At 38.0% G+C, this 18,165-nt stretch overlaps 1 protein-coding gene across 4 annotated transcripts in view; it reads right to left on the reverse strand.

Moving 5' to 3' along the window:
* Positions 1 to 17,865, reverse strand: part of PXDNL (peroxidasin like) — a 522,877-nt gene extending 505,012 nt beyond the window's left edge. For 3 of the 4 annotated variants that reach the window (XM_072604570.1, XM_072604573.1, XM_072604571.1), the window contains exon 1: positions 17,513 to 17,865. In XM_072604570.1, coding sequence (XP_072460671.1) covers positions 17,513 to 17,676 — 164 coding nt within the window. In that variant the 5' untranslated portion in view covers positions 17,677 to 17,865. The remainder of the gene's footprint in view (positions 1 to 17,512) is intronic. The other variant, XM_072604572.1, reaches the window with a different exon arrangement.
* Between the last annotated feature and the right edge of the window lie 300 nt (positions 17,866 to 18,165).

Below are 18,165 nucleotides of genomic sequence, written 5' to 3' on the forward strand. Positions count from 1 at the left end.
CAAGCAAAACAAATTTCCACATTGGCCACACCTAAAAATATATGTACAAGTCCATCACCTATCTATCAGGAGGTGAGTAGCATGTTTCATCATGAATCCTCTGGAATTGTGGTTGGTCACTGTACTGACCAGAGTTCTTAAGTTTTTCAAAGTTATAGTCTAACCTAATTTCATAGAAAAAGGCCAAGGTGTTTTAAAAATAATAATTTTTTGTCTTGCCTAAATGTCACTGCAAGATAATGACTAAACTGGGAATAGAATTCAAGTAGATTAATTTCCAGTCCATTACTTAAATATTGGTCTATAAACAGTTTCCTCTCCTGTATCTCATTACTTTTCCTTATTTTCTCCTTCCCTCAATTTTTTTTAAATTTCAGGATCAGGCATCCACCTAAAATGCTTTCTATCATTAAGTAAGCTTACTGCAGGCTTGTTTTAAAGAACTAGTCACTAACACATTATCAGCCAGTGGTCAAGGACTAGTGATAATCTGTTTATCTGATGTTGAGGACCCAAATACCTAAGTATGGAGAAAATTGGCCACAGAGTTCTGAGTTTTTCCATCCCAGAAACTCATGAGATGGTGTTAATATATTTAAGGAGCATGACCTGTGTTCCTGCAGAAACTTCCCACAATACAGAAATTAAAGATCCTTGAAAGTATGTTCAAGGATTCTTAACGAATCCACATTGATTCTGTGCAGTAACCTTTTCCCTTATGAATTTCTAACAAATTAATCAATCAAAAGTATTTATTTAGAATCTACTCTATGCCAGGCAGTGTACTAAGGGCTGGGGATACTAAGAAAGATGAAAGAATTCCTGCCCCCAAGGAACTTACATTCTACAGGAGGAGAAAACATACATAAAAGTATATATGAAATTAATATAATTTAATTAGGGGGGAAAACACCAAGCTAATGTAATTGAGAAAAATTTCATTTAGAAGGTGGCACTTGGGCTGAGCTTTGAAATAAAATAGGATTCTAAGAGATAGAGACAAGGACAAAGAGAAAGACATTCTAAACAGAGGGTCGATACAAGAGTAGGAGCATCAGGTGGGGAAGACAAAGTATGGCTAAATCACAGAGAGCTTGGAACAAAGCAATGTAAACCAGACTTCAAGTAATAAAGTCTAAATTTTTTAAACCAGAAGACTATATATCCACCTTTAATTTACAAAATGTATCTTCTCAGGGTTTTCATTTTCCACATTTTTTTTCAGTCACCTACAGTATTTTATTAATCATATCCTCAAATCTTTTTTGGTTCCCTAGTATAAAATTCATCTGGTAACTAATCATTCCTTGACTTAAAAAAAGAAAAAGTTAAGGTGTTTCAATGTCTTTCTATAGTCCATTATCTTCTAATTTACCAAAGTCCTTTTTTTGATCCTTTGACCCAAACAAAATTCAAAAAACAACAAACCATCCAAAAAAATCCAACAAATAACACCTTTTTTGTCTTTAGCACTTAATGAAAATTACAGCTCATCCAGACTTTAGCTTCCTGAAACTATTGCCAAAATATGCTATGTTTCTCTTTTGTATTCATCCTCAATTGCCTGACCCCCCCATTTCCATAATAATTTAAAATCTCAATTCTTCACTGAACTCATGCAATCAAAATGGCTTCCTGAAAGGTTCTTTTTCTTTCTATTAGTGAGAATTTCATTCTTGAGAGTCTCTCTGCCCTTTTAGGTGAACTTAACTTTTAGAATCTTAGGTCCCAAAACTCTAACTGATCTCTGAACTGTGAAATCCTAAAGTTTAGGGTACATGTTACAATTATGACTAGAATTCCCTTGTCTAACACATTTGATAAAATGTCATGACCAACTACTAGGTCTAAACTCTAAGGAGATCGAGGAAATGTAAAATCATTTATATGCACCAAAATATTATAGCAGCTCTTCTTGTGATAGCAAAGAACTAGAAATAGCGTTTTTAAATAACCAAATTAATGCTAAATTTCAGTTGGAGGTTAATGAAAATAAGTGTGTATTTTTTTTCCCAATCAAATGCACAAATCTCCAGATGGCTCTGATATTTTAACCATAGGCTAAGAACTCCTGTTTTAGAGAATCTGTGAATTTTCAAGAAGAAAAAGAAATATCTATAAAAAGCTGGGACAACTTTTAAGGAACACTGATCTAAGGGCACTGATGTGATTGTGTTGCCCCCATTTGAAATATTAATTTAATTTTACTACAAGCCACACTCCTCCTTAAAATATATACATATCTACATACATACATACATACACACATATGAATAATGCCTTTTATTGATGCTCTCCTTCCTCATCTTTACTTCCCAGCTTTCCTGGCTTCTTTCAAGTCTTTCCCAGTCCTCCTTAATCTTACTGCCTTCATGTGGTTTCTTCCCCTTCCCCATTAGACTGTGAGCTCCTTGAGAGCAGGTATTTATTTTTGTGGGGTGGGAGGATTGTTTGTTAAAGATGTTGTTTTGTTTTGGGGTTTTTTGCCTTTCTTTGTATCCCCCCCATGCTTAGTATAATGCCTGGCATACAGTAGGTACTTAACAAATGCTTGCTGACTTGGCAGTTGTCTTTATATAGTAACCATTTGGGAAAGGGAGTGAGACTTATCTATGGCCATCTGAGCCCTCCTAGGTAATGAAGAAGAACAGTTAAACACAAACATCCAACATATTGAAGACCTCTGAGGATATAAACATCACTCTGCCCTAGCAGTTCCCTACCTCTGCTATGAAGAAAAGATACTCTTCATTATTGGTTGTCAGGGACTTTTGTTGTTTGTTTTATCAACACCCCTCTTTTAAACAAAAACTATGCAACCTAATATGTAATGCAATTTTAAACTACATTCAGGTTTTTCAATTTGAGGAAAAGTGTAGCCCATATTCAAACCAATAATCTCATACTCTATGTATCATATGCATATAAACATGGACACCCAGAAATTCTACCGATTGAAAGTTAATTGAATTAATAAGCATCCCTTTGTTGAAATGTGTGAATACCATCAATCCTCAACTTTCTCAGGGTAACAAACATTCTTAGAAAATAGCATGAAAGTAAAATAGCATGAATATTGATACATTAAACCTATAGGAAATAAGAATATAGATTTCAACAATCACCAAAAACTATAATCTTTCACTAGAGACTGCTGAAAATACACTTTTGTGCATATAATTCTTCATAACAAAACATTTCATTCTGATAATATGCGCTTTTTCTAACACAGTAACAGTAACATGAAATAACCCATAAAATGCAATATACAAACTAAAACTGGTAACATGCAAAACATTTTTTCTTGCTAGAAATTCCCTAGAATGCTGTGACCTTTTGTGCTAACATCTCAATTTTTAAAAACTGATTTCAAACAATATTCATTTTTCATAACACATAGATCTACAGTACCATAAATGCCATGCAGAAAATAAAATTCTCAAAACTAAAACTTTTTTTTTTAACATTACTATTACCTTCAACTGTGTCAGATGACAATGTGAGAACATTGTGTTGTATAGTAGTGTAGTAACTGCTGCAAACCTCTCTACTTTTCTGCCCTCTGAAAACCAAAGAGGAGGTTGCTGGGACTTTAGCCCTTGCTTTCAGAAAACGAGAAGCCTAGCAAGATCTTGACATAACCTCTGACACTCTTTCCTTCACAGCTGGTGGATAGCATTTGAGATAGTGAAGGATACATCAGCTTAAAATAATCTGTTAGCTACATCTATTTTGTGCATCCTTCAGGGTCTTGAAGTATGAGCACATAGCAGAGCTGACATTTAGCCTGGAGGCAGTGATAGATGGTGGGATCAGCAAACAATGAACATATGCAATAAATGCCCCAGGAGCTCTCCACTCCACAACAACAGGGTGATTAAGACCAGTAAAGCTGCAGTAGGATACCCTGCACTCCACAAACTTGCATGCATGCCACTTCTTGCTTTTCTTTCTCTACTGCGCATAGCTATAAACGTATGGAGTTGCCAACATGAGAGTGAAAATGAATTACTAGGGGGGCGGAGCCAAGACGGCGGAGTAGAAAGATGCACATACACATAGCTCCGAACCCACAACCCACAGAACGGCTACAGGGGAGTAACTCACAGCAAATTCTGCACCCAGAGGCCACGGAATATTGGAGCGAGGGAGATTTCTGTTCCGGAGGAACCTGCAAACCTCTCGCGGGGGGTCCTTCGCGCTGCGGACTGGGTGCCGGGACTGGGAGCTGAGGGCAGCCCTGCCGCGACAGGGCACCAAGAGGAAAAGATCCGAGCGGGCTTCGGGGACGGGATCTCCAGCGGTCACACGGGTCCCTCCACCCACAGAGGGACCTGCAAACCTCTCGCAAAAGGTCCGTCGCGCTGCAGACATGGAGCCCAGCCCAGTCCAGACCTGCTGCAGCCACGGCACCAAGAGAAACAGACCCGAGCAGGCTTCAGGGACGGGATCTCCAGCGGCCTCACAAGTCCCTCCGCCCACAGGTGACGGGGGTCGGTGAGAGAGTCTCTTTGGCAGGTTGAGAGGGGAGTGGGGTGCCCCCATGATTTGGGCCCCCCCGGGAGGCAGAAGCTGAGAGGCGGCTGCAGACAGGGGCTCCCCAAGCGGGCGGGAGCCTGAATCCATTGTGGAAGGTCTGTGCATAAACCCCCTGAGGGAACTGAGCCTGAGAGGCGGCCCTGCCCCAACATGACCACCTGAACATAATCTCATACTGAATAGCAGCCCTGCCCCCGCCAAAAGCCCTAAGGCTGGAAGCAGCATTTGAATCTCAGTCCCCAAATGCTGGCTGGGAGGATCAGGAGGCAAGGTGGGTGTGAGGAGAATATTCAGAGGTCAAGTCACTGGCTGGGAAAATGCCCAGAAAAGGGAAAAGAAATAAGACTTTTGAAGGCTACTTTCTTGGAGAACAGGCATTTCCTCCCTTCCTTTCTGATGAGGAAGAACAATGCTTACCATCAGGCAAAGACACAGAAATCAAGGCTTCTGTGTCCCAGCCCACCCAATGGGCTCAGGCCATGGAAGAGCTCAAAAAGAATTTTGAAAATCAAGTTAGAGAGGTGGAGGAAAAACTGGGAAGAGAAATGAGAGAGATGAAAGAAAAGCATGAAAAGCAGATCAGCTCCCTGCTAAAGGAGACCCAAAAAAATGTTGAAGAAATTAACACCTTGAAAACTAGCCTAACTCAATTGGCAAAAGAGGTTCAAAAAGCCAATGAGGAGAAGAATGCTTTCAAAAGCAGAATTAGCCAAATGGAAAAGGAGATTCAAAAGCTCACTGAAGAAAATAGTTCTTTCAAAACTAGAATGGCACAGATGGAGGCTAAGGACTTTGCAAGAAAGCATGACATCACAGAACAAAGAGAGAAGAATGGAAAAATGGAAGATAATGTGAAATATCTCATTGGAAAAACAACTGACCTGGAAAATAGATCAAGGAGAGACAATTTAAAAATTTTGGGACTACCTGAAAGCCATGATCAAAAGAAGAGCCTAGACATCATCTTTCATGAAATTATCAAGGAAAACTGCCTTGAGATTCTAGAACCAGAGGGCAAAATAAATATTCAAGGAATCCACAGAACACCGCCTGAAAGAGATCCAAAAAGAGAAACTCCTAGGAACATTGTGGCCAAATTCCAGAGTTCCCTGGTCAAGGAGAAAATATTGCAAGCAGCTAGAAAGAAACAATTCAAGTATTGTGGAAATACAATCAGGATAACACAAGATCTAGCAGCCTCTACATTAAGGGATCGAAGGGCATGGAATAGGATATTTCAGAAGTCAAAGGAACTAGGACTAAAACCAAGAATCACCTACCCAGCAAAACTGAGTATAATACTTCAGGGGAAAAAATGGTCTTTCAATGAAATAGAGGATTTTCAAACATTCTTGATGAAAAGACCAGAGCTGAAAAGAAAATTTGACTTTCAAACACAAGAATGAAGAGAACCATGAAAAGGTGAACAGCAAAGAGAAGTCATAAGGGACTTACTAAAGTTGAACTGTTTACATTCCTACATGGAAAGACAATATTTGTAACTCTTGAAACATTTCAGTATCTGGGTACTGGGTGGGAGTACACACACACACATGCACACGCACACATACATAGAGGCAGAGTGCACAGAGTGAATTGAAGAGGATGGGATCATATCTTAAAAAAAAAAATGAAATCAAGCAGTGAGAGAGAAATATATGGGGAGGAGAAAGGGAGAAATTGAATGGGGCAAATTATCTCTCATAAAAGAGGCAAGCAAAAGACTCATTAGTGGAGGGATAAAGAGGGGAGGTGAGAGAAAAACATGAAGTCTACTCTCATCACATTCCACTAAAGGAAAGAATAAAATGCACACTCATTTTGGTATGAAAACCTATCTCACAATACAGGAAAGTGGGGGACAAGGGGACAAGCAGGGTGGGGGGGATGACAGAAGGGAGAGCATGGGGAGGAGAATGCAATTTGAGGTCGACACTCATGGGGAGGGATAGGATCAAAAGAGAATAGAAGTAATGGGGGACAGGATAGGATGGAGGGAAATATAGTTAGTCCTATACAACACAACTGTTATGGAAGTCATTTGCAAAACTACACAGATTTGGCCTATATTGAATTGCTTGCCTTCCAAAGGGAAGGGGTGGGGAGGGAGGGAGGTAAAGAAGTTGGAACTCAAAGTGTTAGGATCAACTGTAATGTTCTTACCACTAGGAAATAAGAAATACAGGTAAAGGGGTATAGAAAGCTATCTGGCCCTACAGGACAAAAGAGAAGACGGAGACAAGGGCAGAGAGGGATGATAGAAGAGAGAGTAGATTGGTCACAGGGGCAATTAGAATGCTTGGTGTTTGGGGGGGGGAGGGGATAAAAGGGGAGAAAATTTGTAACCCAAAATTTTGTGAAAATGAATGTTAAAAGTTAAATTTAAAAAAAAATGAATTACTAGTAAAATCATGAGAATACTTGAAGTCTTGAAAGTTTAAACCAGGAATGTTGAGGATTGACTGTACCTGCAGTAAGGTTAGGAGCTGTTGGTCATTTGCAACTTAGTTTAATCTGTTTGCTTTCTTCTCAAAATCTGATGTCATCCCCATAAAGAGAATCAAGCTTTACAGAACCTCCCAAAGCCATGCATGCTCCAAGATGGCTTGACTGATGACATTTTGGGAGGTCAGGTATAGATACGTTTTCATGTACTCTCTAACCACTAAAAGTAAAGGAGCAAGTGGGTGCTAGAAGCAATAATAAGATAAAAGGATAGCAGATCTCAAACTATACTAAAGTGATAAACATCAAAATAGCTTGGTACTAGAGAGCTGGTATAGATTAGATATACAATATACAGAAGTAAATGATCAAAGCAACCTACTATTTGATAATTCCAAAGATACATGTTACTAGGGGTAGGAACTCACCATCTGATATAAACTGTCAGGAAAATTAGAAAACAGTCTGGTATAAGCTATTATACACAGACCAACAACTCATACCATATACCAAGACAAACTCAAAATGGGTAGATGATTTACACATAAGGGGTGATATCATAAGCAAATTAAGGGAGCATGGAAAAAACTGCCTGTCAGATATAAGGATATGAGAAGAGTTTATGACTAAATAAGATACAGAGAGAATCACAAAGGGCAAATGAATAATTCTGATTACATTTAATTAAAAAGGTTTGCACAAACAAAAACCAATGGAGTCAAAAACAGAAGGAAAGGAGGAAAGTGGGTGAAATAAAATTATAACAAGGTTTTTTTTTTTTCCTGATGAGGGCCTCATTTCTCAAATATGTAGGGAACTGAGCCAAATTTATCAAAATAAAAACCATTTGCCCAACTGATAATTGGTCAAACAGGAAGTTTTTAGAAGAAATCAAAGTTATCAGCAGTAATATTAAAATGCTTTGAATCACTAATCATTAGAGAATGCAAATTAAAATAACTCTGAGGTACCACCTAACAACACATCATGTTGAGTAACGTAACAGAAAAGGAAAATGACACAGAGGGGATGTGGAAAAATCGGTACACTTATATACTAATATACACTTATGCACAGCTAAGGGAGCTGTGAAATGGTCCAACCATTGTGGAGAGCAATATGGAACTATGCCCAAAGGGTTATAAACCTGTATACTCCCTTTGACCCAGCAATACTGCTACTAGGTCTGTACTCCCAAAGAACAAAGTAAAGAAAAATGTAAAGAACTTGTTTAAAGAAAAAATAGTCTAGCAGCTCTTTTTGTAGTGGTAAAGAATTGGAAACTGACGGATGTCTATCATTTGGGGAATAGGTTAAGGAGTTGTAGTCTATGACTGTGAATACTATTGTTCTATAAGAATGATGAGCGGGATGGGAGGACTTACATAAGCTGACACAACATGAAATGAGCAGAACCAGCATAACATTGTACACAGTAACAGCTATACTGTAACAACAAGCAAGAAAGACTTAACTCCTCCATACAATGATCCAAGACAATGCTAAAAGACTCATGATGAAAAATGCTATCTACCTCCAAAGAGAAAACTGATGGACTCTGAGTGCAGATTGAACATTGTTTTTTACTTTAAAATTCTTTTTCACAACATTGCTAATGTGGAAACATATTTTGAATGACTTCAACAAAATAATATTGCATCATACTTTGGTGACTGGAAACCTCCCCAGCCCATGTAGAATCATAGACTCAGAGGGACCTCAAAGGTTCTTCAGTCCAACTTGTAACGGATATACAAATTCCATCATAACACCCACAGCCACCCAGCCTCTGCTTGGGGAGCTCTCCAGAAGCACACCACACTTTCTTATTAGATTGCCAATTCTGTTTTCAGACAGGTCTAAAACTTTAATTTTCCTCCACTCCCTCTTATACTAAGCTAAAATCTGTATTCCTGACTCACTGGTCTTAATACCGTCCTCTATCCCAAACCAAAAAAAAAAAATTCCCCTTTGACATGAAAACTAAGTAGTCTGATTACCGTAGTTTTCTCTTTAACCTAATTCTTCATGATGCCAATTAATAGGATACAATCAAAAGGTTTGTGTGCGAATTCTGATATGAATCCCTACTGTTTCATTTATCTTTTTAAAAAAGAATTATGTTTTAGTTCACTTAAGTTTTCCACAACACAGTGACACTATTTTTATTTTTTTCCTTATATCCATTTCCATTATTTAAAACTTCCTTTCATATTACCACCATGTAATTGGTCGTCCAAACTCACATAATTTTGACTTAGGTGCTACACAGAACACAAAATGTTATATTCCTGATCATCTGAGACAGTTAAGTATAGTGAATCATTTAAAAAAATATAACAGATTATTTGTAGTTACTGGGCAAAAGGAAGGGTGTACTTAAAAGCTAATATCAGATTTTTATTCTAGGGGGAAAGGTAACACATATCATGCCCCTGTAATAAAACTTGCTAAACTTAGAGACAGATGCCTTGGGTTCGGGTCATGGCCCTGATACTTTGCTGAATGATCTTAAATATAACCTCTACAAGCCTTAGTTATTTTTCTCCATCAAATATGACTAATGATACTTGTACATTCTTTCTCATAAAATTGTCATGAAGATCAAATGAAATAATGTATGCTAAAGCAGTTTGTAAGAGCAAACGCCTGCCTATCACTGTGTTTCAGGGACATTATTTGATCTGTGGTACAAACCAAAGATTTAATAAATGACTTTTTGGATGGGAGAAAGATGGGGTAGATGCTGAGGCAAAGGGAGGAATAAAAGAAAATACCAAAAAAAAAAAAAGCATGGAAATGTTCCAAACACATCTCACTACTATTAAATTTTGCATAAGGCTAGACTTTTACTGGAAAAGGGGGCAGGGGGGGAAGGCTTTTCTCCTTTCTCTTTAATCATAGGCTTCCCAGGATGCCAACCTCAAGGCAGTACCATTATTGCCATTATTTGGTTATATTATGGGCTAAAGAGGCTTTGATAGACTGACCTGGAAACTTAATCGCTATTTATGACATTCTTTCCATCAAAAAACGTGTTTCAAGCACCAATGTATTTACCAATGAACTTTTAGGCTATAACATATCTGCAATAGTAAAACACATATACACGTTTAATAACCTAAACACTGAAAAGCACTTTGCACATATCTCATTGAAACATGTAACAACCCTTCAATATAGTATTCGTGATATCGTTATCTCCATCTTATAGATGAAGAGGCACAGAGAGACTGTCATTGCCTAAGGTTACAAAGATGAGATTTGAACCACAGCCTTCTGGACTCCAAATGCTACCCTCTACACTTCTTTATAAGTCTGAGACTGACCATATTCAATATTTTAAAAACTCAAAAAGCTTTTGTAATGACCTTCACATATAACATAGTCCTGACTAAATGTCAGTGGACCATGCACTATCTGTCTACTATTAGTAACATATCTGCCCTGATCCATTCATATTTTCTATCCCAGTCCACTTTAAAATTTTTTAGTACTGATATTCTTATGGTAATGCTATAGGACCATGAATCATGGAACCCTAAAATCTCCAGAGTATCAGAACTTTGGGCAATCCAAAGGACAAAGGAGATATGTGTGGTACACACAAATAAACAAGCTACCTCACATTACTAATAATGATGCAGGAAATGTCCTTAAAGATGTTATTCAGGAAATATATAATTGGAAAGGAGGTAAGTTGACCATGTGATAACAGATAAATAGCTCAACCATTATACTGGTAAAAAAAAAAAAAAAAAGATTAAAGAACATATAGATATAGATATCCAACACAGGACCCTTTTCCTTTTTCTTTGATCTCTTTTCGGGTACAGACCTAGTAGCAGTACTGCTGGGTCAAAAGCTATGCACAGATTTAGAGTACTTTGGGCATAGTTCCAAATTGTTCTCTAGAATGACTGAATCAGTTCACAACTCCACCAACAGTGCATTAGTGTATCTATTTTTCCACTTCCCCTCGAACATCTGTCATTTTCCTTTTCTGTCATGTTAGTCAATTTGATGAGTGTGAGGTGGTACCTCCAAGTTGTTTTAATTTGCATTTTTTCCATGGAAAGAATGTCAAATTCTCTTTGGAGGATTTATGGGATAGTATGGAGAACAGCACAGAATAAGAAAGCACTGGACAAATGTAATCTCTACCACTGGAAGGAGTAGATCACAGATCAATTAAAGTATTACAAGTACTCTTCTAAACACATGACTGACAGGTGACTTCCATAGGGTTAAGAATCTAGTTTGGTCAGGACCAACCAGGACTGATCAGGAACACAGAGTAGGTCACCACAAAAAGTGTCCACTTGCCCCACAACCCATTCCCAATGGCCAATGGAACACCACCCTCCACTTCTACGTGACAGGAACTTCTAGACTAGGTTACTCTAGGTATCTAGAAAACTCTAGTCACTCCTCTGATACTAAGGTAAAAGTATCCTATCTAAAAACCTATGGTTGTTTTTTGTAAATACATATTATTTTACCTAGGAGAAGTTTATAAGGTGTAGCCCTTTCCCATTACTGCAGTGAAAAGGATTAATTTGTCAATATTTCTACTGACACAAGACCCTGAACATGAGCTATTCTTGATGGAGAGCTCTGGTAGAGACGGGATATGAGCAGCCTATAAGCATCATGAGATCACCTGGGAAAGGAGAAGGAAAGGAGGGCATAAAGGCAGGAAAGGATGCTAGAGAAAAACTTGACCTATTTGACAGCTTTGCCTGTGGGCAGCTCATAGTGAGGCAGAACAAAGAGAAAATAACTGGCCCACAAGGGAATTAAGTCATGACCTGTCCTCATTAGCTCTCTGGTCTAACCTACTAAGCTAGGTTAAGGACCTATCTGCAATATAAGTGCAAAATGTCATCTTGAAACACTGACAAAGTGGCCTATAACACAGTAGGAACTGGTATCTCCAGATTTCTTTCTCATGTCCCGCAAGTACTTAATTAATATTTTATGTCCCACAGATAAGCACCAAAATACATGCATGGAATTCTTAAAATTCTAGAGATAGCATTATTTCAGGTCTCACGTTTTCCCACAGTAACCCAATATGTTAAGAAATAAATGCATCAAGGCTTCTTCCCCTCCAATTCAAATAAATATAATTTTATATCAAATATATTTTATATGTGCATGTATACATATGTATACTGTACATATATGTATATATACATATAAGTGTATAGTGTGCGTGGTTCTAGGATGGGAGACATTTGGCCCACACTATATAGAAAGCATATGTGTGTGTATGTAGATGTATGTATGTACGTGAATATGTATGTATATGTATATGTGTATATAAATAACCATAAATAGTTCAAGACAGAAGGGCCCTAAAGACCATCTAGTCCCAATCTCTCATTTTACAAATCATGAATCCCTAGTTGTTATGAGTAACCATTGTTACCTCAGTAATAATGTTGGGCCAAGGCATTGTGTCAGTGCTTTTGGAAAAAAAATCTGTTTCAGGGGTCAACGTAAAAGGTCAAAGTAACCTCTGAGGGTTGAATGAAATTTTTTTTAAAAATCACAGATGGAATGGAAATTGAAAAATGCTTTAAAAATCCTATTTTGTTCTTGAACAAGTTGAAGTTCTTTTCAACTGAGCAAGTCCTTTCCTTACTGAGTCCAATCTAATTTTTTTTTCATTCAATTTTGCACTATCTGGAGTGCAAAGTAAGCTTTCTACACAGGGGAAAAGTCTTTAAATGAGTAACACAACTTACTTATTCCCATAAATGAACACTTATCTAAGACTTCTGGGGAAATCCTGACTCAATAAAACATTCTGAGGTTAAAAAAATGTTCAAATGTAATCAAACAACCTTCAAGTGGGAGTTGGTCACTAAAATGAACCTGAATCTTTTCCATTCCCCGCCCCCATCATGCTTCCTAAATAAATCCATTCACATTTCTTAGTCAGTACATATGAAGATTGCACAAGGCACAGACTAATAACCTTGGAATAAAATGATGCTGAAGGAGCCAAGTGATGTACTGCTTTTGATTAGTGATCAGACGGACTACATGAAGAAATTATTTTTATGGCCAGAGATATTTTATCTACAGCTTCCAATTCTTAATGATTGACCCTGCTCTAAGGGATACAAAGTAAAGAAATCATACTTTCTAAAATGTAATCCTTATGATGACTGATTGAATCCTTTCCTGTTGGCTTGATAGTACTTGCCTTAAAAACAATGGATATAATATCAGTTATATCTCCTATCAAATGGCATTTTTATTCAAAGGTTTTATATTCTTTTCTTATTCTAAAATCATAATTAAACTTTAAACACAGCAAATTTCCACAGTGACTGTGGTGGGGAAAAGAAGATTATTTGTATTCAACGTAAGGTAAGTTTAAGAAGCAACATCAGAAAAATATCAGGGGAAAAATTATCTGCTGCTGCAATATTGTAAGAAAATAGATTCCCCGATTGTTTAGTTGCAGTTAAAATATAACCCCTACCTCCATCATCTAGCAATTCTCTCCTTGAGTAGAAACTTTATACCGTCTTAGTCTTAGCTTACAAAAACATGCTTTTTTTTTCTTTTAGAGAACCCCCACATGAATGAGTTTTGTCATGGGAGTTAATGATATTGTTAAATAACAATATAATCATCTGGCATTGATTAATTAGTTTAGGAATGAATCAATTCATGTAGGCCTTAAATGTATCTCTAGCTTTCACCATGATATCCCATCCACAAGATGTTTTTTTAATGAAATCCTTCTTTAAGATGTTATGTTTTTCCCCAACTATCTAATCTCAGTCAGCATGTTTCAATCACAGGCTTTGAATCTGGAGAAAGACAGAAGCTCATTTTCAATTACTTGGAGCAAACCTGTCTCTGGGTAATGGAGTACTGAAAAGCCCTTGAAATAAAATGAATGAAAATTACTACTGTTTTTCCTTTGAGCCCCATTAGTTCCTTATCTCTTTCAAATGTAGTTGAGTCTCCTAAATTTTCACTAACATATTACATATTGGATTTGGAATATCTTTCTGAAGGATAATCAAGTCCCAGTCTGGTCATTTTTTTCTACAAAGTACAGGTAGGTCCCAATTGTACATTTTCTCATACTGCTTTGCCCCACAGGATTTGGAGGAAGATGCTGAACATAACTAGTTACAGTTTTAAGATTTTAAAACCTTAGACTTTCTGGAAGGCAGCAACAGGAACACAGGATTTCACTTTTATAAAATAATTGACTATTACCAGGTTCCTCAAGACTTTCTGAAACTTTGTAATTCATTTTCAACATAATGCAAATAGCCATTCCTATATTAGCAAACAATCTTTTCCTCAGAAAAAGTTACAGTAAGGAAAACCATGAGGTTTTCCAACTTAATAACTGGCACACTAAAACCAAAGCTGCAAATTCAACTTCCATGCTTCTCTATAGTTCTACCTTTTCAACAAATGGCACTTTATTTCTTGACACCACAGAATGGAACGTTTGTGAAATACTTAATATACACCATCTACTTGTAGTATTTGCCTAACTTCTGTCTCTCTGTCTGTGTCTGTCTCTGTCTCTCTACTGTACTCTCTCTCTCTCTCTCCCCCTGTCCCTCTCCATCTCTCTCTTTTTGACTTTAATGCAGGATGGCTGCATGGCTAACAGGAAGGAAGAAGGAAGTGAAAGAGAGAAAGGGAGGGAGATAAGAGGAGGAGAAGGGGAAGGAAGAAGGAAGGAAAGTGGGAAGGAAGGAGCAAAGGTACAAAGGAAAGTACAATGCCTTCACAATGTTCTTACAGCTAGCTACTGGCAAAGATAATCCTAGAACCCAGAACTTCTGCCTTCTTGGATGGTTCTTTCTCCTTGCTATTTGATTGTAAGGACCCTGCTCCCCCTACTCCAAGTACATTAGAGTTTTTTTATATTCTCCTATTCTCAGGGATCTCTAGAAGGTATCTTCTGCAAAAGGAAAACGGTCTCTTGTAAGTTTCTGCTTTACCAACTTTAAAAATCAAATAAGCATTACATTTTGTATAGTACCTTCTCTCTTATTCTGTGTATATATGTATATACACACACGCATATGTTTTCATTTTGTCATCCCCATTTGAGTTCTGAATTGGTATTTTCCTTTCATAGGCTGCTAAGGGGTACAGTAGCTAAAGCACTGGACCTGCAAAGCAGGTAAGACCTCAGTTCAAATCCAGCAGTCAAACACTTACTGTGCCCCCTAGACAATTCACTTACTTTGTGTCCACTCAGTTTCCCCATCTACTAAATGAGGATGATAAAAGCACCTCTTTCCTACTACTTTTTAAACCTTAAAACACTATATAAACGTGAATCATCATCATCATCATCAGTAGGTTCCCCAGTGCTTATCACAGTGCCAGGCACAAACTAAGTGTTTCACAAATGTTTACTGACTGACTAGCATTTTCCAAAGTGAACAGCAGTAACAATTCCAAATGCATTTTCCCACACAGATTTAGAGGGGGTAGCATGGACTCCTCTGATTGAATTCGGACAATGTGTTGTTTTTTTTAAATCTAGTATGATGACTAATTACTTTCAAAACATTTTGATACTTCACTTTGGGTTCATTTTATTAAAAGGTAATTACCATCCTGCTCCCTAACAATCTCATTTTCAGATGGAAAACATGTCAATGTAGAAAATTTAAATGATGTCCGTAAGGGAAGGTCTCTGCTAAGAGACATGCCTTTAAAAACTAGGAAAAAAACAAGAGATGAACAGCAATATTAACAGCTATCCTGTAGTTAACAGGCCAGACAACTGTGGCTCAGATAAAATTGTTCTTCTCCACTGGGAAAATCATCAAATACTCAAGAGCAACCATGAACCAATGGAACAAACTATTTCCTAGTTTCTCCCCTCCTTCAATTCAATCATTTTAATTGAATGATTCTGACTACTAACTTCATATTTTTCAAGCACATGACTTTTTCCTATTCTTATTTTTAATACCACCACCTCCATCATTTAGCAATTCTCTCATTAAGTAGAAACTCTATACTCTTTAGTCTTAGCTTACATGGTTTTTTTTTCTTTTAGAGAGCCCCCATATTAATGAGTTTTGTTAGGGGAGTTAATGATATTGTTAAATAACAATATAATCAATAACAAAATCATCAATCTTATATTTATTTCCTATTTTTTGAGTTCTAACAGCTAGTTCTTTCAACGTTAAATTTTCAAGCACCTGATAAGTTAAATGGCTACCTCCATTTGAAACAAAAATCTGCATCTACCACCACCTTGTGTTAAAAACTTTGAATCTCCATTTATGCCCTGCTTACTTGACATTCCCCCAAAGGACTTGTATTCCTTGTCATAACCCTTATTTTTGTCCTTGGTTGCAATGTTTGTTTGTCTCATAGAGTGCAGAATAAACAGCTGCCACAAAATGTATACATGCGGGTCAATGACCTGACCTTTGTGTTGTATTATCACACCCAGATTTTTCTTTGGACTATCAGGGAGCTCCCACTCCCCAGTTGCTTGTCTCACCCTGTTGCTCTCCCAAATAAGCTATTAGAAGTGATTTGTTCAGGCTCCAAGACCTTAAATGTCCAAAGAAAGTCTCATGTTCACTGATGAATGGATGGAGTGAAATGATTAAAAGAATTTCTCTAAGAGTCTGTAGATATTAGAAAGCAGTCACCACCTTAGCTGTTTACATTAACACAAGCTTACCCCCTTTATTCTTTTGACAACACCAGCCCCCCTCCCTCCCTTTCCTTTGGTCAGCTAACTTGAAAGATAATCAGGAGATGCTCAATTTAAGAGCAGTTCTTGTGTAAGGACTTTAATAAACTAAGAACTCTCTTCCAGCACTCCTCAGTCTCTTTTCTAGTGAAGTAGAAGCGCTTCTAGTGGAGAAATTCGTCCCAGGTTTATGCAATGGAAAAAGGTAATGAAAAGAGCAGGGCTCCAGAATTAAGGAGTTAGGATACCTAGGTTGAGGTCCAAGTCCTGGCTTGTGACCTAAGCAAGTAGCTCTCCACTGTTTTGTTCATCCATAAAATGAGAAGAGTGGACTACATGATTTTAGTTTCCTTTCAAATGTAAGAGCTCCGAGCTCCATTTAGCAAAGTTATCTGGAACTATAAATGGGACTAGCACACCGCTTCCTTTAGGGTTCCAAAGATATTGGGAGGGGGGGCGGGGGAGCAAGAGGCAGAAGGACGGAAAAATGTCTAAGTGCAGTGATGCTAAAATAAGTTTGTTTTTCTTCTTTGAGGAGAGGGAAAAAAAGGAGTAGAATTAACATTCTCAAGACGAATTCTAATTATTTTAATCAAAGCTCCTAGAAATTCAAATTTAAGCATATAAATCAAATATAATGCCCTGTTTTTATAAAGTCTGTTGAAAATACTCGAAATGTACAAGCAAGGAGGGTATCAGGCCCCCCAAAAAAGTTACGAGAGAATGGCGTTTATCCCCAGCAGACAGAAGTTCCGTGGGCTGGGAGTGGGTGCAGCAAGTTGGCGAGGGCTTGCGGAAACTTACAGGACCGTGGTCTGCTGTGGCACCTTAGGGATGTGATCCAGCATCAAGTGCATGCAGCGGATGGTGCTCTTAAAGCAAAGACAACGGCTAGGGCAAGACAGAGCCGGGAGGACCCACGCAGCCAGGAGAAAGCCGGCGGTCCAGCATCCTCGTTTGGGCTCCATCCCTGCCTTCGCGGCGGCGGCAGCAAGCGCGGCCAGGGCTGCCGGGGCTGGGAGCAGCCACGCTTTAGAGCGCCTCTCAAGGAAAGCACAGTTGCTATCCAATCAGCACGGGGGGAGATCGCATTACAGAGGCTGCGGGCATGGGGCAGCACTGCGCTCACAAGGGCAGATTATTAGTCTTGTCAATGTAAAAGTCCTCTTTTCCCTAACACATAAATCCTCTAGACAGGCTCATGTAAATATTAACTTTTTCAAAGATGCACTCCATCGCACATTTATGTGGGACCCATCCTCATTGCTCCCAGCTTTCCTTTTGAAGCTCAGCTTGATTAAAATTTTACAGGATCAATGCAGAACTGATTTTCTCTTTTGTCTTTTAACGTCACCAAATCCTAAAGGGTAAAGTTCTAATTATATGACCTAAGCACAAATATTCCTTCACTACTCCAAAGTTTAATCATTTAATATTCAGTGAAGATAGGATAGAAA

This window comes from Notamacropus eugenii, chromosome 4 (assembly GCF_028372415.1).
Source record: "Notamacropus eugenii isolate mMacEug1 chromosome 4, mMacEug1.pri_v2, whole genome shotgun sequence".
Classification (NCBI taxonomy): domain Eukaryota; kingdom Metazoa; phylum Chordata; class Mammalia; order Diprotodontia; family Macropodidae; genus Notamacropus; species Notamacropus eugenii.